This window comes from Leucopleurus acutus (assembly GCF_964270905.1).
Source record: "Leucopleurus acutus genome assembly, chromosome: 4".
In the NCBI taxonomy this organism is placed as follows: Eukaryota; Metazoa; Chordata; class Mammalia; order Artiodactyla; family Delphinidae; genus Leucopleurus; species Leucopleurus acutus.
Window position 1 is genome coordinate 116,946,744 of NC_139146.1, and position 26,038 is coordinate 116,972,781.

General features: G+C 43.5%; 1 protein-coding gene across 1 annotated transcript in view; it reads right to left on the minus strand.

Annotated features, from left to right (window-relative positions):
- The window catches only part of SCD5 (stearoyl-CoA desaturase 5), a gene marked incomplete at its 3' end in the record, with an annotated part of 155,576 nt that overhangs the window by 60,216 nt on the left and 69,322 nt on the right, over positions 1-26,038 (minus strand). The window contains exon 2 of the mRNA XM_082837823.1: positions 10,227-10,357. Coding sequence (XP_082693949.1) covers positions 10,227-10,357 — 131 coding nt within the window. The remainder of the gene's footprint in view (positions 1-10,226; positions 10,358-26,038) is intronic.

Below are 26,038 nucleotides of genomic sequence, written 5' to 3' on the forward strand. Positions count from 1 at the left end.
TCCTTGCCTATGCAAATCCTTTTTACCTTTTGAGTTTTCAGCTCAAAACTTCCCTTCTGCATTAGGCTTTATCTTAACATCCTAATTCATATTTCTATTTTTGCAGCCCTAAGAATCAGTATGAAGCTTTCAAGCAATTTAACTCCTCATTGTCTGGTTAGAGTCCCTCCTCATTATACTTAGGTCTAGCCTGCTCTATCTGATCATAAGCTCCTCATGACAAGGGCCATTTCATATATATCACTTGTGTTCCTCACAAGCACATAATGGTTTATGCACCTTTAAATTCAAAGAGAATTAACCAGCAGATTTACACAAAAAGCTATAGAAGAATAAATAGGAGACATAAAGACAATCAAATATGTCTGCCTTCTAGAAGAGTTTTTAAAAGCAAGGCTAAAAATTTCCTCTGGCATATGAAATTATAAATTTTACCGTTAATTAAAATTGTTGATTCAATGACTTCTATAGCTATCGTACCTTTAGAGTTTAATAAAGCATGTAAAAAAACATCCTTGAAACATTTGTGTGACAAGAGCTCTGGCTGGTGCTAGTAGGAACTAGGACAGGATGACTGAAAAGCTTGAACCTTAATAAACAAGAACCAAAGATGAAAAACAGCTCAATATCTATGGGGATGGGGTGGGGGGAGGCAGCTAATGGAAGGCCCCAATGGATCTGGTAGATCTAGCTTTATTTAGCACCTTCATTAATGGCTGGGAACAAGGCGTACACATTTAATAACATTTTTGGTTGGTGCCAAGTTAGGAGGTGCTGCAGACATCATTGAGGACAGAGAAATAACACATATGGATCTAAAGAGGTTAGAAATATGAATAGAAATTATCACAATGAGATCTGATTTAGGAAAAATGCAAATGAAGGCAGCTGGGAGAGAAATCATCCAAAATGCAAAATAATCAGTGGGTTGGGAAACCTAGAAAGCAGCAACATAAGAGTGTCTAGCAGGATAGCAGTGGAATGAAGAATAAGCAGTGACAACGTGCTAGCTCAGCCCAAATACCTGGTGGCAGGTACAGGAAGAAGTAGCTTGTCAAGGAATTGCATTGTGACACAGTCTCCTTCAACTTCCATAAGCATTTCTGGAGACAGTGTGGAAAAATAAACAAACAAAAATATTCACAGATATTTGGCCCTTAGTATTTTTAGTTGTTAGAAAAGGAATTAGACTTAGTTTCTAAGGTCCCTCAGCTCCAACCTTCTGTGGTTCCAGGAGAAACTGGTGGGGGAGTAGGGATTTAGGGGGCTGGGGGGAGTAGGGGAAGAACACGGATAAGGGGAAGGGGATGCCCTGCCTGTGCGCTACTAAACATCTTCTGTGTGAAAAGAAGGCAGGATGAAACATTTAGCTTGATAATATGTTTCAGAATAGATTCCAAATTGACAGGACTGCAGGTGGAATTCATCTTAAATAACAGTAACTTTCATCCAATATAGGTGTGGAACCAAATTAACAGATAAAAATCTGGTAGCTATTTGTTTGCAAAAATACCCTCGACTTTATTTACCAAGTATTTCTTTCAATAAAAACTCTCTGTATGCCTTTAAAGTATATCATTTTTTGTTTACAAAATTTAATCACCTTGATTAAATTTAATCAAGGAATTCATCCATTGTACTACAAAGAGGGTAAGATTTGTATAAAGAGTCTCTGTTATATTTGGGGAGGGCAACATGAGAGAGGGACTAGCCCTACTGGTTGGCATGTCCATCTACAGAATTGCTCTCTCTTCTCAGGACACCCCAGGCTATCACCTTTTCGTTCCCTTGAGGTGGTTTCACTCATGTCACCTGCTTCCACTGACCTAGACCCACAACAAAGGAGGAGGTGAAGCATCTTAGGGGGGTGGAGCCATCTTAATCTCTACTTTAAAAGGGACATTTTTATTGGTAGGAAGTGTGGTTAATCCTACCAGGCAGGCACAGAGGGAAAATGCTGGGCCTCATGCAGCAGCCACGGGAGAGTTTCTTCTCTCTCCTGCTTCCCACCTCCACCCTGTCATCTGTCAGAGTATCCCGCGATACTGATGGAGTCACAAAGCAGCATGTATACAACAACGCTTTGATGAATCCATGTGTCACCAGAGCTCAGAGACAGCCAAGCTATTTGTCCTTTCTACTTGACTCCAAAGGTGCCCAGGAGGGCAAGATGCTGTGGAAGGAGATGATGTGAGGCAGGTGTGCAAGTCATCTTCCAAAACCACACCAGGAAGACTTCTCGGGGCATCAGGGTCAGGACCACTTCTGCCGCCGTCTGTTGACACAGCAGGAGGAAACCAACCACATCCACCCATCTTGCCAGAGGAAGGTGAACCTGTTTCTGCCATGCGGAAGAAGGGCTGTACATCTGAAGCTTAGGGTGGTTGTTAGGGAAGACGGCACACCCTGAAACAGGATCTCTGCCCTGAGAGTCAGACCTGCACGGGATGCCATGCAAGGATTCTTGAGTCCACGGCATGTCTTTTTCTCCTTCTAACCAACTGCCACTCCACGCTGCTGCTAACACCCTGAGCTGTCCTCGAGGGCACTGCCTCAACATGCAGTCTCCCTCCTCAACAGGCTCTCCCCATGGAGACCCAGCCTTGGGGTGGGTCCACCATCCTGAATCTGGTACAACATCTCCCAGGTCTCATGACGGTGGTCTGAGGCTCACTTTTGCCATTGAAATGCATGAGGCATGTCGCTCCCCTGCCTAAAATCTTGCAGTTCCTTTCCAGGACTTTAAAAATAATATGCAAACTGCTTGCTATGCCTGACAGAGCCCTGCCCCGCTCTCGGGCCTCTCCTGTGACCATCTTCTCCCTCACTCCCTTGGACCAGCCACATGGGCCATCTTGCTCCTCCTTGAACGCAACATACTTGTTCCCACTTCCGGCTCCTCCTTCTGTCTGGAATGCTCTTCCCATACCTGTTCCCTCCCTTAGGTCTCAGCTCTAATGTCACCTCCTCAGCGACAACATCTTCCCTGATCATCCTCTCTAAAGAAGCCGCCCTCTCTGGCGTTCTTTATCACTGTGTTTAAATTCTTCATCTTTGGGCTTCCCTGGTGGCGCAGTGGTTGAGAGTCCGCCTGCCAATGCAGGGGACACGGGTTCGTGCCCCAGTCCTGGAGGATCCCACATGCCGCGGAGCGGCTAGGCCCGTGAGCCATGGCCTCTGAGCCTGCGCGTTCGGAGCCTGTGCCCCGCAACGGGAGAAGCCACAACAGTGAGAGGCCCGTGTACCGCAAAAAAAAATAATAATAATAATAATTCTTCACCTTCTTCTCTCTCTCTGAATAAACTTGTTTATTCGTTTGCTTATTTATTTGCTCTCTCTCCCACTGGAATATACACATTAATGAGGATAAGGACCTTGTCCATCTTTTTCTCCAGTGCTGGGAATGATGCTTAATGCACGTATTTACCAAATGAGAAGACAAATAGACACTTTGATCCTGGGACAGGCATTAGGGCATTGCAGTGAGAGTGTGTCCTCTGGAGTCAAGCTGCCGACACGTGCATCCCCCTTCTATATGTCTTAGTCTTAAATCTGTATGTCTTTGGACAGGTTACGTAGTCTCTTTCTTTCATCTATCAAATGAGGAAAATGACAGTATCTACTTTGTATGGGTATTGTCAGATCACTGAAATACATAATGAAGTGCAGGTATGTAGTTAGGGCTCAATAATTGTTGCTGTTTTGTTGTTATATACCTGCCAAAGTTCATGGCCCATAACCCTGTGTTTCACTTGACGTATTTACGAATCATACGGTAACTTCCATTTTCCAGTCTGACATGTAAAGAGCTTGGAAGTATTTACTTCCATCCTTGCAACAAGAAAAAAAAGCCAAATAAACTGAAAATCAACAAGTCTTCTTAGATCTTTCAGAGAATTGAGGTCATGGGGCAAACTGCTGCACCAAAAACTAGAGAGATGGACAGGCAGTTACGGAGAATCACAGTCTAGCAGGAGCAGAGGTCCAAGAGGAAAAGTCTGCAGCTGGTGCCAGGATGGGTAGGAATACTTTCAGGTGTAATTGATGAATTGCTGGAGGTTTAGCATGGACGAGCTTGAGAGTTAAAAGCTCCTAGGGGGCAGTCCAGGTGCCCCGACACTTTCATGAATTTTACCTCCAGGATCCCTACCAGGTTCTCACTATGATCAACTGACAAAAATCCCCTTGCTCTTCCAGCAGGAGGGGGAGAAAAGTAACCATTTTGAAATTCAAGGCAGATCTCTCTGCTCCCCTTAGCAAGATCTGTCCTCAAGAGAAATGATTTTACCAGAGCTTAATCAACTGGGGTTTTACCAAAGCCTGATTAACCTGGGGGAGGTAAATACTCAGCTCCAGCTCAACAAAAGACTGAGACCTAGTCACAGGACTGAGGATGTTCCCCCTCACCTCCATGTCAATAGGGCTCCTGTACAATAACAGGGGATTTGACTGAAAGAACTAAAAGCCTTAACTCCTGTTTAAGAAGAAGTCTCTAGGAAAGCCCAGAGATAGCGAAGGAAGGACAAAAACAAGGCCACTAGAGGAAACCACTACAGCTATAGCACAAGGTAACACAGCCTAATTTCTAGCCAGATAAGCATAAAACCTCACACTAAAGCTTATTTCCTCAGTTCCTGTTACCCAGTACATCATGTCCAGCTTTGAACAAAAAATTACAAAGTATGCCAAAAGGCAAAAAAATTACCATCTTAAAAGAAAAAGCAAGCATCAGAACCAGACTCAGATACAAGAGAGATGTTGGAGTTATCAGACTGGTAATTTAAAACAATTATGGTGGACTTCCCTGGTAGCACAGTGGTTAAGAATCTGCCTGCCAATGCAGGGGACATGGGTTTAAGCCCTGGTCTGGAAGATCCCACATGCCATGGAATAACTAAGCCCGTGCACCACAACTACTGAGCCTGTGCTCTAGAGCCTGCAAGCCACAACTACAGAGCCCATGTGCCAAAACTACTGAAGCCCACACACCTAGAGCCCATGCTCCGCAACAAGAGAAGCCACCTCAGTGAGAAGCCCGTGCACCACACGAAGAGTAGCTCCCACTTGCTGCAACTAGAGAAAGCCCGCACACAGCAATGAAGACCCAACGCAGTCAAAAATAAATAAATTTTAAAAATAAATAAATAAAACAATTATGATTGATATGCTAAGGGCTCTAATAGAAAAAGTGGACAACATGCCAGAACAGATGGGTAATATAAGCAGAGTGATGGAAACTCTAAGAAAGAATGAGAAGAAACTGCTAGAAGTCAGAAAAACTGTAAGAAATGAAAAATGTTTTTGATGGGCTCATCACTAGACTGGACATGGCTAAGGAAAGAATCACTGAATTGAAGACTAAGTTGCTATCAATAGCAACTTCCCAAACTGAAATGTGAAGAGAAAAGATGGAACAGAATATCTAGGAACTGTAGGACAATTATAAAAGGTATAAGTTGTGTGTAATGGGAATACCCAAAGGAGAAATAAAGAAGTATGGAAGGAAGGAAAGAAAGAAGGAGGGAGGGAAAGAGAGAGAGAAAAGAAGAGTGGGCAAGAGGGAAGGAGGAACAAACAAACAGTAGAAATATCTGAAGTAATAATGGCTGAAAGAAATGTTTCTAAAATTAATGACAGACACCAAACCACAGATCCAGGGAGGTCAGAGAGTACCAAGCAGGATAAATAGCAAAAAATCTATATCTAGGCATATCATATTCAACCTGAAGACAAAAAGAAAATCTTGAAAGAAACCAAAGGGAGAAAAAAACACCTTACCTATACAGGAGTGAGGATAAGAATTACACCAGATTTCTCTTAAGAAACATATAAGCAAGAAGAAAGTGGAGTAAATTATTTTAAATGTTGAAAGAAAAACACACATCCTTGAATTCTGTACTCAGCAAAGTTATTCTTCAAAAGTGAAGAAGAAATAAAGTCTTTCTTAGACAAACAAAAATTGAGGAAATTTGTCACCAGTAGACCTGCCTGGCAAGAAATGACAGAAATTCTTTAGAGAGAAGGAAAATAGCATAGGTTGGAAACTTAGAGTTCCATAAAGAAAGAAGAGTGTTAGAGAATGAATAAATGAAGGTAAAATAAAATCTTCAAGTTTCTTATTCTTAATTGATCTAATAGATAACAGTTGGCTTGAGATAATAATAGCAAATATGAATTTGGTGATTATAGCTTATGGATATGTGAAATGAATGACAGCAATGTCATAAGGGACAGGAAAGAGGAAGTGGGAATACTAGTGCAGTACCTGAAGTGGTACAGCGTTATTTGAGAGTGGACTTGGACTAGTTCTAAACGTATTTTACAAACTCTAGAGCAACCACTAAAAAGAATTTGAAAAGATGTATAATTGACATGTCAAGAGAGGAAAGAAAATAGAATCATATAAAACGCTCAAATAAAACCAGCGAAGACAGAAAAAGAGTGAAAGACAAAAAAAAAGAAACAAAGAACAAGGGCAATGAATAGCAAACAGAAACATGGTAGATATTAATTCACCTATATCAATAATCACTTTAAATGTGAATGGTCTAAATATACCAGTTAAAGACAGGGATGTCAGGGTGGATAAAGAACAAGACCAAATTAAAAGTTGTCTACAAATCACACGGTTGGGCATCACATAAGAACATCCACGGGTAAGCCAAAAGATGCGTGGGGTGGGGGTGGGGGCTGTGGTCAGGAGACTTAGGTTTCAGTCTGGTCTATCCACTAACTAGCTGTGTGACTTTTGACAAGTCACTGACATTCTTTGGGCCTCTGTTTATCCTTCTGTAAAACAAAGGGGACTTAGACTAAATTTCTTTAGCTCCCTTACTGCTTGAAATCCAATGCCTCTTTACTAGGATCTGATGAGTAAATGTGGACAGTAAGGGAGGAGGCTGAAGCATCTACTGGTGCTTTTGGTTGGACTGACTTCACAAGAGACCCAGCTGCAGCCAGCAGGGGTGTGTGCATGAGCATGACAACACAAATCCAAAGTCCTGGCTACTTTGTGAAAACTGAACTCTTGGAGACCACTGGATGGCAGGAATCCCTTACCTGGGTCCATATTTGACTAGGAGAAAATTACAAGAAGTCTGCAAGCAGCTTTCGGGTTGACTTGCAACCTACTGGTAAGGAAGGAGAACAGGTGAGAGAGGAATTCAGGAGGTCTTTGCTGAATGCAAGGGTGTGGAGGGGACAGAGGATTATTACAGCTCCTTGTCTGGCATTCCTGCCCCATCATCATCTTTTCAGACTAAAAGTACCTCACCTTGCCCACTATTGCCCTCTGAGCCATACATACGTCCTCTACAGAACAAAGAGAAAAGGGAAGTTCAAATGTTTCAGTCACAATTTTAAAACTGCTCTTAATCAGGGGTCCCCATCCACTGCTACCAGTCCCCAGCCTGTTAGGAATGAGGCCACACAGCAGGAGGTGAGCAGGGGGCAAGCGAGCGAAGCTTCGTTTGCCACTCCCCATGGCTCCCCATTGCTGGCATTACCACCTGAACCATGCACGCTCCCCCTCACCTGTGGAAAAACTGTCTTCCACAAACCAGTCCCTGGTGCCAAAAAGACCACTGCTCTTAATGATCAAGATCTTGTTTGCAGCAGCTAGCAAAAGCCCTGCTGATCCTAAGAGATAACCATGGCATGACTTGGTCCATTTTGGCCAAAGGCATGACCATTCTGATGGAAGAAAGTGGAAGAGAACCTTTTAAACTATCTTTAAAAACCCAAGGGGATATCAAAGGTAACCTGAATCAATGACTCTGCATTAAGTCAGGGTTGTAGGTCAGTACCCTAGACTGGCAGATCACAGCACATTTTTTACTTTCCCAGGCGGTTCTCTTCCTAGGGTTAAATGATCTGAATTGACTGAATTATTTCCCTCTGATACAGGCATTGTATGGAAGCTGGCCCTTTGCTGATCTTACAGATACCTCTCATCTAGGTCTAAGTGACATTGTTATAAAACTGCAGACCCATAAAGCACTATTTCCACTGGGAAACTGTGGAAAATTTAATATTCCATTAGATGGAAGCCTCCATGAAGGTAAGGATGTGACTGTGTTTGCAAATCATTGTGCCCACTATGCCTAATTCAGTGCCTGCCACATAGTAGGTGCTCAATAAATATTTGCTGAATTAATGAAAAAAAATCCACTACGAATGTGGGCCTGGAGGAAGCATGCTTAGTTCAAATTTGATGATTTATGAAAATACTTTATAAAACTATTCATTCACTTAACAATCACTGAGTATTTTCTATATGGTAGGCACAAAAATACAGAAAGGAATGAGGTGGTATGCCAAATCTCATAAAGAAGAGGGGAACGATATTCACTGAGTGCCACTATAAGCTAGGCATGTATTATTCATTATTTCATCCTCCCAGTAACCATGTGAAGTAAATATTATTAGCTCCTCCCAATTTTTGCAGATGAAGGAACAAAGATGTGCACAAAAGCCTATATCCAGCAAATGGCCTGAATTTATTCAAAGACCTGGATACTTTCCTCCACAATATACTTTCCCCCCAAAATAAATTTAAAATCACAGTGTGATGTTCTGTTATGTGATGTTTTGTAAAGGAAACTTAGGTTCTCAAAAATTGAGTTATAAACAAACAGTTTCATTTGGAAAAGAGGTTTAGGTTCTCAAGTTCAAGTTATGTATGTCGGAAAAAATTCTGGTAATAGAGGTGCTTTATAACTACATGAGCGTGTACTTGAAGGCTAAAAATAATAAATTGCTTGAACAAAATAAGTGAAAATTACTGAGTTAAGTCCTAAATAGCATCTAAGACCTAAATTAATGAATTTGTAACTTAGCATTATCATAATCCATTGTTATGATAAATAAAGCACAACACTGAGATTGTTGAAGTCAAAATAAAGTGCAGCATAGTTCCCATTGCCAGCAAAAGAACATGAAAACGAGAATCTGCCAGCTGCTCCTTTGTGCAAACAGCTTCCTCCTAGGACCCTGGTGCCTATTCCCAACTGTGCTTGAATTATCCGGTAGATATTCATAATATGAACTGTGATCCCCGAGTGATGTATTGTGCTGGATCCTTTTTGCATTATGAATGCTCAGACAGGAGGGAAGCCTAAAATTGGGAAATGAATTCTTAGACACAGGGCAACTTAGACAAATGCTCAGGGTCAGGCTGTCTTGTAGGGATGGGAGGCCTGTTGCAGAGGTGACCACCTGACCTGCACGTCTGAGGGTCACAGAGAGGCTCTTGAGTCGCCTGTTTCCCTGGACCCTAAAGCAGTTTTGGGAATTTCCATTTCTTCCTAATGGGTGAAAATACACAGGACTTGAATCATCTGCCCTCATAACACTGGCAGAAATTTTGAAAACAAATTGTTCTCACCCACCCTGCCTGGATCAGATGAGGAATTGGGAAAACAGAGATTCATGATCAAACCAAAATTCCAGCAGCTCAGAAAGTGTCCAAGGTGGTGGGAAATGGCCTAGGACTGGCACACTCCTCAAGGATATGGCCCAATCCCAGTACAGTTGTGACCCCATTTACATTTTTATCATGATTTCATAACAACTCTGAAAATAAAGTCATATTCTTATTTTTACAGATGAAGAAACTGGAGATGAGTGAGTCACAGCTAGCAACCATCAGAGTAAGACTTAAATCTTGAGTCTTCCAAATCCACATTGAATAATAGACTTTTCACCACAATGTTAAAGGGTGACCTCAGGAATACGTGTTGTAGAAGCAGTGGCTTTGGAGTCAGAACTGCGTTTGCCTATCTGGATGTACCATTTTTAGCCAGATAATGAGATAAGTTCTTTAACTTCATTAAGCCTTAGTTTCCTCATCTGTAAAATGGGGGCATGCATAACACCTAGCTTGTGGGGTTACTGTGAGGATCAAAGGTGATATGCATAGAGCATGCTCAGCACAGAACTTGGCCCTCATCAGAGCTAGACAGATGTTGAGGGTTTCGGGTCATGTTTAGGGCGTGGACTCTGGAGGGAGGAATTTCCTTACCTCCTCTGTAGTTTAGCACGCCTTGGTGCTCTAAGGCCCCCAGGAACATTTTATAGTATCTAAAGCTACAAGGATAAAAAGTTGACACAGGCAGGGAGTGCTTGGGCCTAGAGTGGGCATGGAGGATGTCCACCCCACTGGGTGCCTCCTCTCACACTGCCACCTGCTCTAGGTCCCTACGGCAGCAAGGACTCTCCATCCCCACCTGGAAAGCCATGGAGTTGGCAGCGGCCAGAAATATCCTCAGGGGCAGCTTGGCCTTGTAGGACCTGTGGCTCCACAAGCGATGGGCACCAGCTGTCACACCCAGAGCAGTCAGGAGGAAGCAGAAGTAGGCTGCAAGACACAAGCAGGGAGAATGTCAGCAGATGTCAGTGCTTTTAAATTTCCCCCAACTTTTTTCTCTCCTGAATAGGAACCTGTGTGAAATGGTATCAGGGGAAGAATCTGCAATGTGAAGAATCAGTAACTTGGGGAAATGCAGACTTTTTATTGATTTGTAGTTTTCCAGTACAGGCGGAAGTGGAGAGAACTTTCCTCAAGAAACTTTGACCTTGGAACATCATTTTTTCTATATCAAAGGAATCTTCTATTTGCAAATGTTTCTTGCCAGTCTGGATACAAAATCACAACCATATTAGCGTGCCTTTGTAATTCTTACACATCCACTCTCGGTGGAGCTGAGATAGCTCTCTATCTTACTTCTTAATTGGCACCCATGGCAGGATGAGTTCTATGAAGAGTGTACTTCTAAACAACAGTGCCCGTTTTCAGGGCTTCCTTGGTTTGAAGGAACTCAGGCCAGACTTAAAGCAATGAAGTCCGGCTCAGGGCCAGTAAGAATGAGGCTAAAAGTGACACCAAGGACAGCTGAGATTTGTCTTCTAGAGCTCCTCACTTATACCATCACTATGACTGAGCTGGTAAAGATGGCCAGGGGGGGAATTTTTTTAGAGCCAAACTACAGTGGAGCTTATTATCTGTCACACATTTAAATATATTATCTCTAATCCTCATAAAATGTATTAGCATCTCATTTTACAGTTGAGGAACTGGCTCTCTGAGAGTTAAATCCTGCATATAAACCCAGGTCAGCCTAGTTCTAAAGCCTCCCTCTGCCCATGTTGTCCCTAGGTGGTGGTGTTGATTTGCTCTTTATACGACACTTGGGAAAGGTTGAGTGCGCGGTAGGAAGGAGACCCCAAGGGACCAAAAAAACCACAACTCCTAAGATTATTACAACTACTCTAGTGGTTTTAAAGCAATGTTCCCACACAACGCTAAATGTCTTACTTGGATTATCTTATTAAAACACATCAAACGACCCTTATAGGGTTTGTATTATTATTAGGACCATTTTACAGTTGAGAAAACAAAGGTTTAAAGAAGTTAACTAATTCCCCAGTGTCACAAGGTTAGGGAGTGTCTTTGCTAAGAGCCAAACCCAAGTCTGTCTGAACCAAGAGCAGAGTACCTGCCCTCTATACTCTCCTTTGTCTGAGGGAGACATCAATCAGGTAAATGGTTAGTTTTATCTTCACTTCTCTACACCCTACACCTTTAATACTGGATCTCAATTTAAATTTAAATGTGAGCTGCTTCCTTACTTGAGGGGACAGCCCTAAACCAGGCTATATGTAGGCAGGATCAGGCTTACACACAATCCTACACAATTTCTTCTGGCACTTAGCACATACAAGGCCCTCCATAAAGAAGTGCCAAAGACCAAGTGACCAGCTGTGAGTACATCCCTGAGCAGTTGTGAATGGTACCCAGGCCAAGTTCTTAGGGAACCCTCCGTAGGACTTCTTTGGGAGAATTACTAGGGTAACATCAGTGTTGATACACATATTTACAGGGAGCACACTGTTACATCTTCCAAAAGTCAAGTCTGACTAATCTTGATCTCAATCCATATGTATATGGTCTAAGAACTAGACTCACCCTTGGCACTAAGATTAATGAGTATGAGTACATGTGGTTTTCATGAACTTGACAAATCATTCCTTCTTTGAAAGGTTAAAAACAAAAAACAACAATCTGCCCATAAATCACAGAAAGTAGCAGTAAATAAAAAGCTCTGACCTTTTTTGTTGTTGTAATTTAACCTTGGTCATGAGTCCATGAAATGGACAGCTATTTTCCATGTCATCCCTGGCCTTCATGGCTCTGCTAATAACTTTTTTCCAACTGTCAAGCAGTTAGGGAACAAGTGAAATCTATAATGGAAAAATTCAATGTGACCCTTTTGCCAGTGGACTAAGACACTGGACCTTGGCTATAATAAGATGAATTCCCAGACTCCATGAAATATATTGGCCAAATGGAATCTCTCTAATCCATGGTTCCCAGACAGGGCCTTACCACGGACTATGGCATTGTCTTGTCCTTTTTAGGATCTCCAATATTTCAGGGGTTGGTTGGTCTGTGCATGTCTGGGCCACTGACAATGGGCTCGAGTAAGAGCCTGTACTGGGCAGTAGTGGCTATTGGTTTTTCATGGTCTTTCTTTTGGCAACATGAATGTGGCTGTGTGACCCAGGGCTGGCCTAGCATTATATCCCATCTTCCTTGTCCTGGGAATAAACACCTGACCCAACTTTTCTCTCTTCTGGCTTAAAGACTAAAGGTCACAAACCAATGCATGATTTTAATAGTAAAGAATGAGGCCCAGAAAGCAAGTCATGAAGATGATGGACAGAGCTAGCTCCACAAGAGCTAGAAGGATAAATGCCTGCATTGAGTCACTGGTTGCAGGCCCTGGAGTTCTATAGCTCTTCTTTTGATCCTGTGGGCCTCCCCAGTATTTCTCCTAGTGATGTGAGCCAACAAATTCCCTTTTCTTGCTTAAGCCAGTATGCACTGGATTTCTGATACTAAAATTCTGCAGAATCTCTAGGAAAGAAAGCAACCTTCTGTTCATAGTCCAAATGAGGATAAACTGCAAAAACCCTGGGCTGGATGTGAGGCTTTATGGCCTGTTCCATTAAAAGGACTCAGTTTTCCTATTTTGACAGGGCTAATACGAGACGTTCTTAACCTGTCTTCTATGATGTTTGTGGAAATTAATATCCAAACAAGTTCTGATGAATTCTGGCTAGCTGGCTCTAAGGTATTAAAGTGCTCAGACACAGAAGTGATGATTTCGGAAAAAAAAAAAAGGAGTAATAAGCAGTGCCAATAACTTTACCAAGTGACTTTCACCTCATAGAGAAAGGTGCTAAAGCAATAGAAACCAGAATCACAAAATTACAGAACAGTAAGCGACAAACATGTTGGTCTGTATGCAAATAAGTGTCACCAATTCTAGTTATCTGAAGCCAAAAAGAAATGTATTAAAAAGATACTGAGTAGGGACTTCCCTTGTGGTCCAGTGGCTAAGACTGTGCACTTCCAATGCAGGGGGCCCAGGTTTGATCCCTGGTCAGGGAATTAGATCCCACATGCTGCAACTAAGAGTTTGCTTGCCACAATGAAGATCCCACGTGCTGCAACTAAAACCCAGTGCAGCCAAATAAATACATAAATATTAAAAAAAAAGAATAAGATATTGAGTAGCCTACAGAACTCATGGGAAGGTTGCAGGATAGAGCTTTTGTTCACAGCCTCCAAGATGGTCCCAACACTCCCCACTTCCTGGCATTCACAGCCTTGTGTAGTCTCCTACCCTTGAGTAACTTGCTTCTAACCAAAAGAACATAGTAACATTGAGGGAATATCCGTTCCATGATTAGGTTACAAAAGATATGATTTCTGTTTTGCTAGCAGATGCTCTCTTCCCTTGGGCCTGGTGAAGTAAGCTGCCATGTCAGGAAGGCCCAGATGGCAAGGAACTCACGGTTTCCTACAGCCACCAGCCAGTGAGGAAATGAGGCTCTCAGTTCAACAGTCCTCAAGGAACCGAGTCCTGCCAGCAATGGTGTAAGTGAGCTTGGGAGTAGTTCCTTCCCCAGCTGAGCCTTCAGTTAAGACCACAGCCCTGGCCAACACTTTGCTGCCTTATGAGAGATCCTGAAGCAGAAGACCCAGCCTAGTTGTACCAGGACCCCTGCTCCACAAAAACTATGAGAAAGTGAATGCATGTTGTTTTAAACTGCTAAATATTGGGGTAATTTGTTCTGCAGCTGTAAGTAACTAATGCAAGACTTAAGTAGGAAACTTCCCTCGAGGGAAGGAAGGCACAGTTTAAATCCCAGTTTAAGAAGAGTTTGCCACCTACAGGAACAGAAAGTAGATTCACATTGCATGGGGCTGGGGACAAGGAGGAGAAGTGGGGAATGACTACTAACAGGTACAGGGTTTGGCGGTAAAGAGTGTTAAAAATGGTTGGGAATTGGGCTTCCCTGGTGGCGCAGTGGTTGAGAGTCCGCCTGCCGATACAGGGGACACGGGTTCGTGCCCCGGTCCGCGAAGATCGCACATGCCGCGGAGCGGCTGGCCCCGTGAGCCATGGCCGCTGAGCCTGCGCGTCCGGAGCCTGTGCTCCACAACGGGAGAGACCACAACAGTGAGAGGCCCGCGTACTGCAGGAAAAAAAAAAATAAGTTTGGGAATTGATTTTGGTGATAGTTGCACAATCCTGCGAATATACTAAAAACCAATGAATTGCACACTTTAAATAGGTGAGTTGTTTCCAAATTCTCTCTTCCCTCTCTTCCCTTTCTCATATTTTTCTTCCTTTTTTTCCCCTCCACAAATTAGAGGCCTTTGAGATAATAAGGTAACACTTATTAAGCATGTGCTCTGCATCAGGCATGCTTACATATATTAACCTATTTAATCTTCACAACCACCCTATGAGGTAGATGGGGACAGTTATTATCACCATTTTATTTATTTATTAATATTTTAATTGACATATAGTTAATTTACAATGTTGTGTTACTTTCTGGTGTACAGCAAAGTGATTCATATATATATATGAATATATATACATATTCTTTTTCAGACTCTTTTTCATTATAGATTATTACAAGCTACTGAATATAGTTCGCTGTGCTATACAGTAGGTGTTTGCCGTTTCTCTATTTTATATATAGTAGTGTGTATAATACTTCTTAAAATAACCTCCTTTCATTCACCTTCAAATACTTTGCACACATAAGATCACTGCAATCCCTATTACGGGAGTGATAAAATGAAAAGATCGGTATTTGGGAACAGAGTGCAAAAAGAAGTTGGTTCCCATGCTTTCTTAAACCAGTGCACAGTAAAAGTCCAATTAAAAAAAGAAAAATGCACCACACTGCATAACAGTGTCAGAAAGGAGGCTGGAGAAGGGAGCCTACTCTCACTGCATGCCTGCCACAGACCGTCACTTGACCAATATATCTAATTTTATTGTTTTATTCCTATGAGGTAGATATCCTAATCCCCATTTTACAGATGGGCAAAACTGAAGCCCAGAGCCATTAAGTAAATGCCTCTGGATCTCACAACGACAGAGCTGGGGCCCAAAGGCCAGCTCAGTGCAGCCCCAAGCCCTCTCCTCTGGTGCAGTGGTCCTCAGCCCTGGCAGCGCATTGCAGTCATCTGGCATCTTTAACAGCCGCAAGGCCCATGGGGCCCAGTGAATCAGAAATGAGGGCTGGTAGAGCGGGCACCTCTCTCCACAGGTGATTCTGATGCACTACCGGGCCTGAGAAACCGCTGCCCTATAAGGTACATCCTCCCTTAGAGACCATCTGGTCCCATCCCCTGAATTTACAGATGGAGAAACCCAGATCCAGAGTGTATTGTGCTCCCTCCAACACCCCCCCCCGCCCCCGCCCGCCACCCCGAGCTGACTCCCACGGGGCTTCGTAAATGCTAAGCAACTCCAGATCAGGAGAGACCCGCTTGCCCTTTTGTGTGAACTCGGGCCGTTTGCACTCTTCTCCTGGCGGCTCCCTTTGATGGTGCGAGCTGCTCGCCAGGAGTCTCCACAGAGGAGTCTTTGATATCCAAGCCCCGGGCTGGCGGGCAGGTGTGCAGGGGGGCTCCGACAGGAGGACACGAAGCACAAAACATGCGCGGACCTGTCTTCCACCGAGGAAAGGGAAGAGGCGAGGCGGAGGAAGGACGCAGAGGGCCAAGGCTCCTGGGGACAGGGCCACATGGGGGGTGGGGTGGAGCCTGTGTGGGAGAAGACAACGCACTTAGATATCTGCCTTTCCCGCCAGCTTCAGTGTTTTCAAAGTCACACTTGGGCTCTGGCCAACAAATGACTGTTTCTCTTCTCCAGTCTTTCTGAGATTTGGCAGATAAATGGAGAAAGACAGAGCCATAGATGGATAGACAGATACACATAGAGATACAGAGATACATATAAGTAAATGATGGGCCATATGTCATAATGGTTAAGATGAACCTGGGATTGAATCCTTGGTGTATCACTTATCAGTGTGACTTAATCTCTAAACCTTGTTTTTTTCATCCATAAAGTGGGGAAAATAGTACCTGCCCTATGGGTTTGTTGTAAGGATAGAAAGAAGTAATGCACATAAAATGTCAGCCAGGCCTGACAAGCAGCATTAGCATATGTTCTTGCCCTGGTTATGCCTGGTTACGCCCAAGGGTAAACTATCCCTTTCCCAGCTAACCCCCTGTGAAGACTCCCTCGCTTTCCATTACTCTAAGCCAGAGGTTCTCAAGCGGGTGGGCAATTTTGTTTGCTCCCCTTCCTGGGACATTTAGCAAAGTCTCCAAGACAATTATTAGTTGTCACAATGCAAAACATGAAGGGTGCTACTGGCACCCTTCTAGTGGGTGGAGGCCAGGGATGCTGCTGAGCACCCTGCAATGCCCAGATGCTGCCTACAACAAAAAGGTACCACTACCAAAAAGTCAACAGTGCCGAGGTAGAGAATCCTGCTCTGATTTCTTGGGAACGTTCTTCTTGAAATCTGGTGTGACTTCACTGGCCTTGCTTCCTCACATCTCTCTGGTTTCATGGGGGAGCTGTAGGAGTAACTCACATCTCATATATCATATCATATATCATAGCTCAGCAAAGCATAGCATATCATATCATAAACAAGCTGAAAACAAAGAAGTCGGAAGAAAGAGCAATAATATTTTAAGTCATTGATTCCTGAACTTTAAAGTGCCAGGGGACCTTGTTAAAATGCAGATGCTGGGCCCTACTCCCAGAGATTCAGTACATCTGGGGAGACACCCACGAGATTTGTTTCTAACAAGTTTGCAGGTTTGCTGATGTTGTTGGTCCAGGGTCTGAGTGTTTAGCTGACCCACCAGATGTGAGAAAGAAGGACTGACAAGGGACTGCAGCCACAGGGCAAGGCCCTCTCATGAGATGGAGTTACAAAGGATTGCAATTAGACCTTATGTCCTCCTGTTAAAGGTTTGGGTTTACAAAGTTCGAGATTCCGAGGCCATTTCCTCCTAGGTGCTATTTCAACACTTCACTCGAAATCAGAACATTTTCAGGCTCTTGAAAACTGTGGGCTTAGAAGCAAAGGGTTTCTTTTTACTATTAAAACCTGCTAAATTCTATCTTTTTATTTTTAATTGAAGTAGAGTTGACTTACAATGTTGTCTTAGTAATTCTATCATACGTAGCAATAACCAACAGCCCCTCTTTGCAATCCCCACCCCCTTCCACTCTGCCCCCTTCTGCTGTGCTGCACATGGGCTGCAGGAAGATAGGTGCTCCGTTCTGGAAGTGCCCGCATCTTCTAGGAAGATTCAATGGAAAGGGAATGGAACAGGAGGGCGAAGATATATTTCATGCATTTTACAGGTACTGCCTGTTTTCCTCAAGCATCCTTCCTGCCTTCAGTCAGGTCCACTTAGACTGTTCTGAAGTCCTGGGCAAATCCTACTTTTCCGGGTTGATTTACAGCATATATGACAATTAGAATGAAAGCCACAGCGGATCACTAACAACCATAAAGTTATAGCATAGCATGTTACCACTCTGCTGTTGCACCGCAGTATCTATAATTCAAACAAAAAACCAAGGAAGAATTCGGGTCTTTTAAACGACCTCATTCTGTATCCACAGGTCTCACTTCAGGCACTCAGGCTAGACCAGGAATCCCTGTTACATGCTCTCTGGCCCTCTGTGTTTTCCAACGGCAATCATCACTTTGTAATGAAATAAGGAATTGTTCATCTAATGCCATCTTCCCATCTAAAACATAATGTCCAGGAGGGCAGGGATCATGTATGTCCTTCCACATATTCTCAGCTGGTACCTGTGAAACTAACTTAGCAGGAGAAAAATATGCAACCATGCTGATTGGTTTCACTTTAAAATTCATGAACCTTTAACCTTAACCGGGCTTTAGTATTACCCAGAAATCATAGTACTTTCCCCTGGTCCATATGTTCTCCCTCTCTCCTAGATGTCTATTTCATACCTGCTCCAATCACCTCACCTCCCAAAATCTCCTTCCCCCTCCCCGTCTGATAACTTTGCTTCTGTTTGAGAATAGCAGAACCTCCTCAGGCCCTACCACCTCTAGCCACCCTCCAGCATCCGAGCCTGTGCACCCTGCCATTCCTGCATTCCTACAGATGGCCAGTCCACGTGCCCTTTAAGGCTGGCCCTTCCTTGTGCATCGTATCCCCTCCATCCTACCCAATTGCTCTGCCATTTCCCTTCTCTCTGCATCATCAATATCCTCCCTCCATATTATTCCTGTGGCCTATAGCCAAGCTGTTATTTTTCTCATTTCAAAAAACAAAATTAAAAAACCTCTCGACACCCTTTCCCTATCTAGATCCTATTCCATTTCTCTGCTTCCTTTTACACATAATTCATTGAATGGATTGTCTCTTAATTGTGGATAACAGGTCTTCACTTCCCATTTTCTCTTAAGCCCATTCAATTAGGATTTTGCCCTTCTTTCATCCCCACCCCAATCAAAACTGCTCCTATCCAGGTCCAAACAAGACAGATGTAGTCCCTTTCCTTGTGGGCAGTCTCTAGATGGATATTAAGCAAATCATTATGTGGGTGATGAACACAATGAAGGAGAGACAGAGGTGCTACAGGAGTCCCTGAAGGAGGGACTGGCATTCCAGGTAGAGGTGATGTGTGAGCAAAGGCATGGAGGTGTGAAGGTTCCTGGGAGGAGCACTGCCAAGTGTTTGGGTCTGACTCCTGGGAGGGGGTGTGGGGTGAAATGAAATGCAAAAACCAGGCAGAGGCCTGACTAGAAAGGCATATATGTGATACTAAAAAGAGATATTTGATCTTGAGGACAAGAGGGTACCACTAAAGAATGTTACATGATCAAATTTAGAATAACAGAAAGTGTTGTGTTAGATGGATTCTAGTGGGCTGAAATGATCACTTGCGCTAGATAGTCTCCATGAGCCCCTGCAGACACATACTCTCCCTTCTCATGCTGCTCTGTGCCCTAGGAGGCTGGCCACTATAGGCTGTACCAATGGGCTCCTTCTGGGGCTGGGCTAGCTGCATCAGAATTACTTGAGGAGCTTTAAAATCTATACACATCTTCTAGAACCTTATACTGATGAAGCAGGGGTTTGTAACCCCAGGTGATTCAGTTAAACAGCCAAGTATGGGAGTGATGGACAAGGACAGTGCTTCTTAAACTAATGTGCCTATAAATCACCTAGGGATTTTATTGAATTGCAGATACTAATCCAGTAGGTCTGGGTAGGGCCAGAGATTCTACATGTCCTTCAAGCTCCCAGGTAATGCCACTGCTGCTATCCCAGGGACCACACTTTGAGTTGCAAGACACTGGCCAGTTCCTGCAGAGACTCATTTAGGACCAAGGAAACCTAGCTTCTCCTCTTGGCTCGTGATGCAAGCAAAAGGATTTTTAGTGACAGAAGCCCAGGATGGAAGTCTCATCTCCCTACCCACAGCCTATGCTTGCTCTTCCTACATTCTCTTCCTGCTTTCTTTCTTTCCTCAGGCACAGAGTGAAAAAGTTTATTTCATGTAGATTTTTAAATTTAGAACATGAGAAAAGGGCTGCCTTCAAAACATCACAAAAACAATTCTATAATATAAAAACACAAGAACTGAGCTGCTAAAAGAACTATGGCTAATGTTCATTGCAGCTCTATTTACAATATCCAGGACTTGGAAGCAATCTAAATGTCCATCGACAGACTGAATGGATAAAGAAGATGTGGCACATATATACAATGGAATATTACTCAGCCATAAAAAGAAACGAAATTGAGTTATTTGTAGTGAGGTGGATGGACCTAGAGACTGTCATACAAAGTGAAGTCAGTCAGTAAGAGAAAAACACATACCGTATGCTAACACATATATATGGAATCTAAAGAAAAAAAAATGGTTCTGAAGAACCTAGGGGCAGGACAGGAATAAAGATGCAGATGTAGACTGAGGACACAGGGAGGGGTTAGGGTAAGCCAGGAGTGGCATGGATATATATACACTACCAAACGTAAAATAGATAGCTAGTGGGAAGCAGCCGCATAGCACAGGGAGATCAGCTCGTGCTTTGTGACCACCTAGAGGGGTGGGATAGGGAGGGTGGGAGGGAGACACAAGAGGGAGGAGATAGGGGGATATATGTATATGTACAGCTGATTCACTTTGTTATACAGCAGAAACTAACACACCATTGTAAAGCAATTATACTCCAATAAAGGCATTAAAAAATAAAAATAAATAAAAGAACTATGGCTGAAGACCATCTGTGCATTGCGGCACCTTCACACCTTGGTGAGAGAAGAGGTCTGATTAAAGAAAAAAGGGTCCCTTGATAGGAATAAGAATTTGTTAAAGAGAACCTTAAGAGTCCGTAATCATTACATAATGGTGTTGACAACTGAATGGTTAGGGGAAGGGAGTGGAAGAGTTTATTCTTTTTGTTCTTAAGAAAATGTCAAAGACTAACACTGCTCTGCGTCCAGTCCACTTCTAAAAATATTTGGCATCTAATGAAAGTGGCCACACATATGAGAAGAGCTATATTTGGAGCTGTTGATCATTTAACATTTTACTAAAAATGCAACAAACAAACAAAAATCAAAGTTATTTTATTATTTTATGATCTATCAATATTTCTTCAGTACTACACCAAAGCAAGCCCCTGAGAGATAACTATTCCAGAGCATAAACTAGTTCAGACTGGAATCTTTCCAGTGTGGCTTCCAGCTCCCTCAATGCCTTCTTACTTCCTTGTTCAAAACCTCTTTCTCTCCCTCAAATGACACAAAGCTTCTGGGGGGTGGGGGTGTGTGATCATTTATTAGGCGTGGGAATCAGAGCTCGCTGGAACAGCTCACAGAGAACACTGGCTTCTTACACAGAGGAGTGAGGAGGTGCACAGGTAAATCAGTGAATTCACAGGTCAGTCGCCTATCTTTTCCTAGCTGGTGGGGGGCAATATCATCTTACTCTTTCTTAGTCTTAGTTTTCTTATCTATGAAACACACAAACAAACAAAAGACTATCTCAAAAGGTTATCATGAGACAAATGAAAATATATATATAAGGTTTTAGCAAAGAGTAATATCTTAATAAACATTACTGAAAACACCATTATTCTTATCACTAGGCAAAGATTTTCAGACTGAGGCTGGGAGACCAGGAAGCAGGGTCTTCAGAGGAAAGGAGGCCCCAGGTCTCAAGAGCAACTCTTTTCCTTAGCCTGATCCTCAGTCCTCCCAGGTTCTTGGAGGTGAATTTGGGAAGAGCGAGCACAGTTCATGATACAGGATAACTCCCATCATCTTCTCTGTCTCCCTCTCTCACAATCAAGATCAAGACACAACTATCAAAATCAGAATTAGAGATAATTGAATACAAAGAGAATAATGCACGGCACTATGGGCACACTGAATTTCCTTTTCCATTAATTATTCAGTTGTGATTCTTCTCTTGGGCAGTAAATGTGTGTGTGTGTGTGTGTGTGTGTGTGTGTGTGAGAGAGAGAGAGAGAGAGAGAGAGAGAGAGAGAGAGACAAGAGAGAGAGGAAGTCATATTCTTCATATTGTTATAGATATGCTTCATATTGTGTATGCTCATTAACGTCTCTGACCATAAATGGGAAACTGTAATATCAAAAATGACAGTCTTGCTGAAGGAAGACTAAAATTTAGAAACAGCACCCAAACTGGTCATTTTGGGAGAAGTGGAAAAAAGAAGGATTTCTGCCCTTATCATCTGAATTATCTGGGTACTTATGAGTTACCATTCTCTCTCTCTTCTAACAAGCAATTTCCCTAATAGAATTAGGACAGCCAATGGTTGAAGCCCGGCCCAGAGGTTTAGGCAGGAGTCAGCAGGCCTGTTAGCAGCAGTGAGGCATGAAGATGTGTCACCCAGGCCCTCAGAAGGCTGAGCACTGAGCCCTGGAGGGGTGTGTTGGAGGAAAGTTTGACAGGAGAAGCCCAAAGCACCAATATTGCTTTGATGTCTGAGCCCTTTAAAGGGCTGGGAATTAAAATGAAGTGGAGGGGAAATGTCCCGGGAGGCATAGCTTTCTCTCTGTCTTCTTCCTCCTCAAGGATGTCCTCTCCCTCCTCCCCCCTCTTCTGACCAGAGAAGGGGCCTCCCCGGGGCTCCGTGTGAACACACTGGGCTTGGAACAAACATCCCCCATGAAGCAGAGCAGGCCAAGGACAGAGACAGAACACGTTTGGCAGTGAGGTGCCTTGGTGCCCCCAAAGGGAAAATTGACAAAACACAGTCCTTCCAACGTTGACCACACTAATGTTTCTGCCTTAAATAGAAGAAAAGAGTTACAATTTTAATAAGACAGCATTCTATCAAGATACCAAGAAATCCTCTTCGATTCTCTGATTGGGGACCACATCACCGGGGCAGCCTGACCTAGTTCACGAACTCCGGTTTCAAGGGCTTCCTTCACACGTTTTTATTCCTGCCAAGTCTCTGTAAATTGCTGTGAATAGCCCAAGGCAGATTTTTTTCTTTGCAGCAAAATCCAGGGCCTGATTTTCTGATCCTCACAGGTTTTGAAGCAAAAAATCCAACCTAATTTTATGAGTTGCCTTAGCAAAATATCACCATTCCTTCCTTCCTTCCTTCCTTCCTTCCTCGATAAGCATGTAGCAGCACCTTCGGTGTGCCCGGCTGTCTGTAAGGTACCCAGTATGGAAACGGTCAACATCCCTCCCCCAGGAGCCTCACAGACAAACTGGCAGCCCTCAGGCCACCATCAGCCCACAGATATTTTGAAAAACTGATCCAACAGTTAAAAATAGAGGATTCCAAGATTTAAAATCTCTATTTCTAGCTTCTCCTGAAAGATGGAAAGACCTGGCAACACCAGGCCACCTCATTTTCCTGAGTGGTAACGTTTTACCGGAGCTAAATGCTCTTCCCTTGAGACCTCGCCCCACTCACCCCGTACCCAGGTACACACTAGGATCAAACCTCTTTGTTTATCACCCGCCCAGCCCTTGAGCTGGGGCAGAACCAGGGCCTTGTCCATTAGGCACTGAAGACACAGCACTGATAAGCCCACAATACATTTTCTTTGGAAGGAAAACAAATATAATAGTAAATGTATAATAATGAATCCAGCCTAGGTTATATTTGTCTTTGCACCCACACAGATGTAAGATATAATTTCTAATTTTTTTGATGGCGGAAGGGGCCCACAATGGCAAAAATCATAACTCGCTAAGTATAGCTGAGTTACATCAACTCCTGACTTGGAAAACTGGTGATTAAAAGGGAAAGCTTTAAGCATTTACCCTGTCTTTTTAGAAAGAACTAAAATTCATTCCCAGGGGCCTTCCCTGGTGGCGCAGTGGTTGAGAGTCCGCCTGCCGATGCAGGGGACACGGGTTCGTGCCCCGGTCCGGGAGGATCCCACATGCCGCGGAGCGGCTGGGCCCGTGAGCCATGGCCGCTGAGCCTGCGCGTCCGGAGCCTGTGCTCCGCAACGGGAGAGGCCACAACAGTGAGAGGCCCGCTTACCGGAAAAAAAAAAAAAATTCATTCCCAGTTGATGAGGGAAAGCTCTTCTTTTCAAAAGAGTTCCAGCTAACAAATGTAGATTTGGGGAGGAAACCAGCCTTCTGCAACCCCCGGTTACCCCATGTGCTACGTGGTGGGCACAACACCCCTAACCCTCCCTCTAGGACCCAGGCACTCATTTCTCCAACTACTGGAACTGTTGGTACCTAACAGCTCACAGCTGAGTCTTCCTTCTCCCAAGGAACAAAGCTGCCCAGCCCACAGTTATAACACACCCCCGCCCTGGGGGCAGCCTGCAACGAATGCTTAGCTGATAAAGGGGTACGAAGGCCTGGCCCTTTGCCACCATTTGCAACATCTCTGAAGGACCATCTAGTTCCGGAGCTGCCTGAAGCATAGGCTGAGGCCCCAGCATTGCAGCATAGCTTCTCCCCTTTTCTTCCAGATGTTACCAAGCACAGTTGCTGATAAACTAGTACACGAATCTACCTCTCAGAATCTGTTTCCCAAAGAACCCAACCTAAGACCCCAATAAATGAATAATGGATTCTGGCAAGACCATCAGTGGGTGCTGTTATGGGTTGAACTCTGTCCCCCCAAAATTCATGTATTGAAGTCCTAACCCCCAAGTGCCCCCAGAATGTGACCTTTTATGGAGATAGGGTCTTTACAGATGGACTCTGTAAAGAGTGGGCCCTGAACCAATATGACTGGGTCCTTAGAAGATGAGGAAATTTGGACACACAGGCACACAAAGAGGGAAGGTGATGTAAAGGTACACCGGGAGACAACCACCTGCAAGCCAAGGAGAGAAGCCTGGAACAGATCCTTCCCTCAGAACCCTCAGGAGGAACCAACCCTGCCAACATCTTGATTCCAGCCTTCTAGCCTCCAGAACTGTGAGACAATAAATTTCTGTTGCTTAAGCCACCCAGTCTGTGGTACTTTGTTACGGCAGCCCTAGCAAACTAATACAGATACTAAACTCATTAGGTCAAAGGATTGTTGGGAAGCAGGATATCCCCAAGATGTCAAAGCATCATCCCCCAGACTGCTTACTAATTGTAAAGGGGAAAATAAAATTTTACAAAGGAGGAATCTGGCACTTAACCAAGGGATGAAATTTAGCATCAGGAATAGGGGAAGAACTTGACATTGGGTGGCCTTTGATGTGATAAATATGAAGCACATCACATCATCCTTGAGAAATTATTGCCAAAAATGCTCAACTTTAATCTCAATATGCTTTTATACCAGCTCCCAGTATACAGAAAATAAGGGAGAAAAGGAAATAATCAGACAATTCAAAATGTGGGACGTTCTACAGAAAACTGGCCTGGTCTCTTCAAAACGTCAATGTCAAAAGTGAGAGTCTGTTCTAAAGACAGAGAACAAATAACAATCAAATGCAATGCAATAAGCTTGACAGAATATGGGTTCAAAAAAATCAATTATAAAAGATATTTTGAGAACAACTGGAGAAATTTGAATTTTAACTAGACAGATTGTTACTAAGTTATGATAATGTCTTTATTTTAAGAGGATACATGTGGAATTATTTAGGAATAAAGGGCCATAACATCTGCAACTTACTTTTTTTTTTTTTTTTGGTGGTGGTACACGGGCCTCTCACCGTTGTGGCCTCTCCCGTTGAGGAGCACAGGCTCCGGACGCGCAGGCTTAGCGGCCATGGCTCACGGGCCCAGCCGCTCCGCGGCATGTGGGATCTTCCCGGACCGGGGCACGAACCCATGTCCCCTGCATCGGCAGGCGGACTCTCAACCACTGCGCCACCAGGGAAGCCCTGCAACTTACTTTTAAATGACTGAGAAAAAATTGTAGATAAAGCAAATGTGGTAAAATGTTAATAATTGTTGAATCTGGTAGTAGATGTGCTGGTGTTTACTGTATTATTCTTTAGAATTATCTGTGTTTGAAAATGTTCAGATTAAAAGACTGCAGGAAACAAATGTCACTGAGAGTCAATACACAGATACTAAATTTCACCTTTCTTCTTTTGCTTCACACATTAAAAACACCAACCAGTGGAACACAGAGGACCAGCACGTAAGAATATGGGTTAAACTTTGCTTTGTGCTGGCTTTAT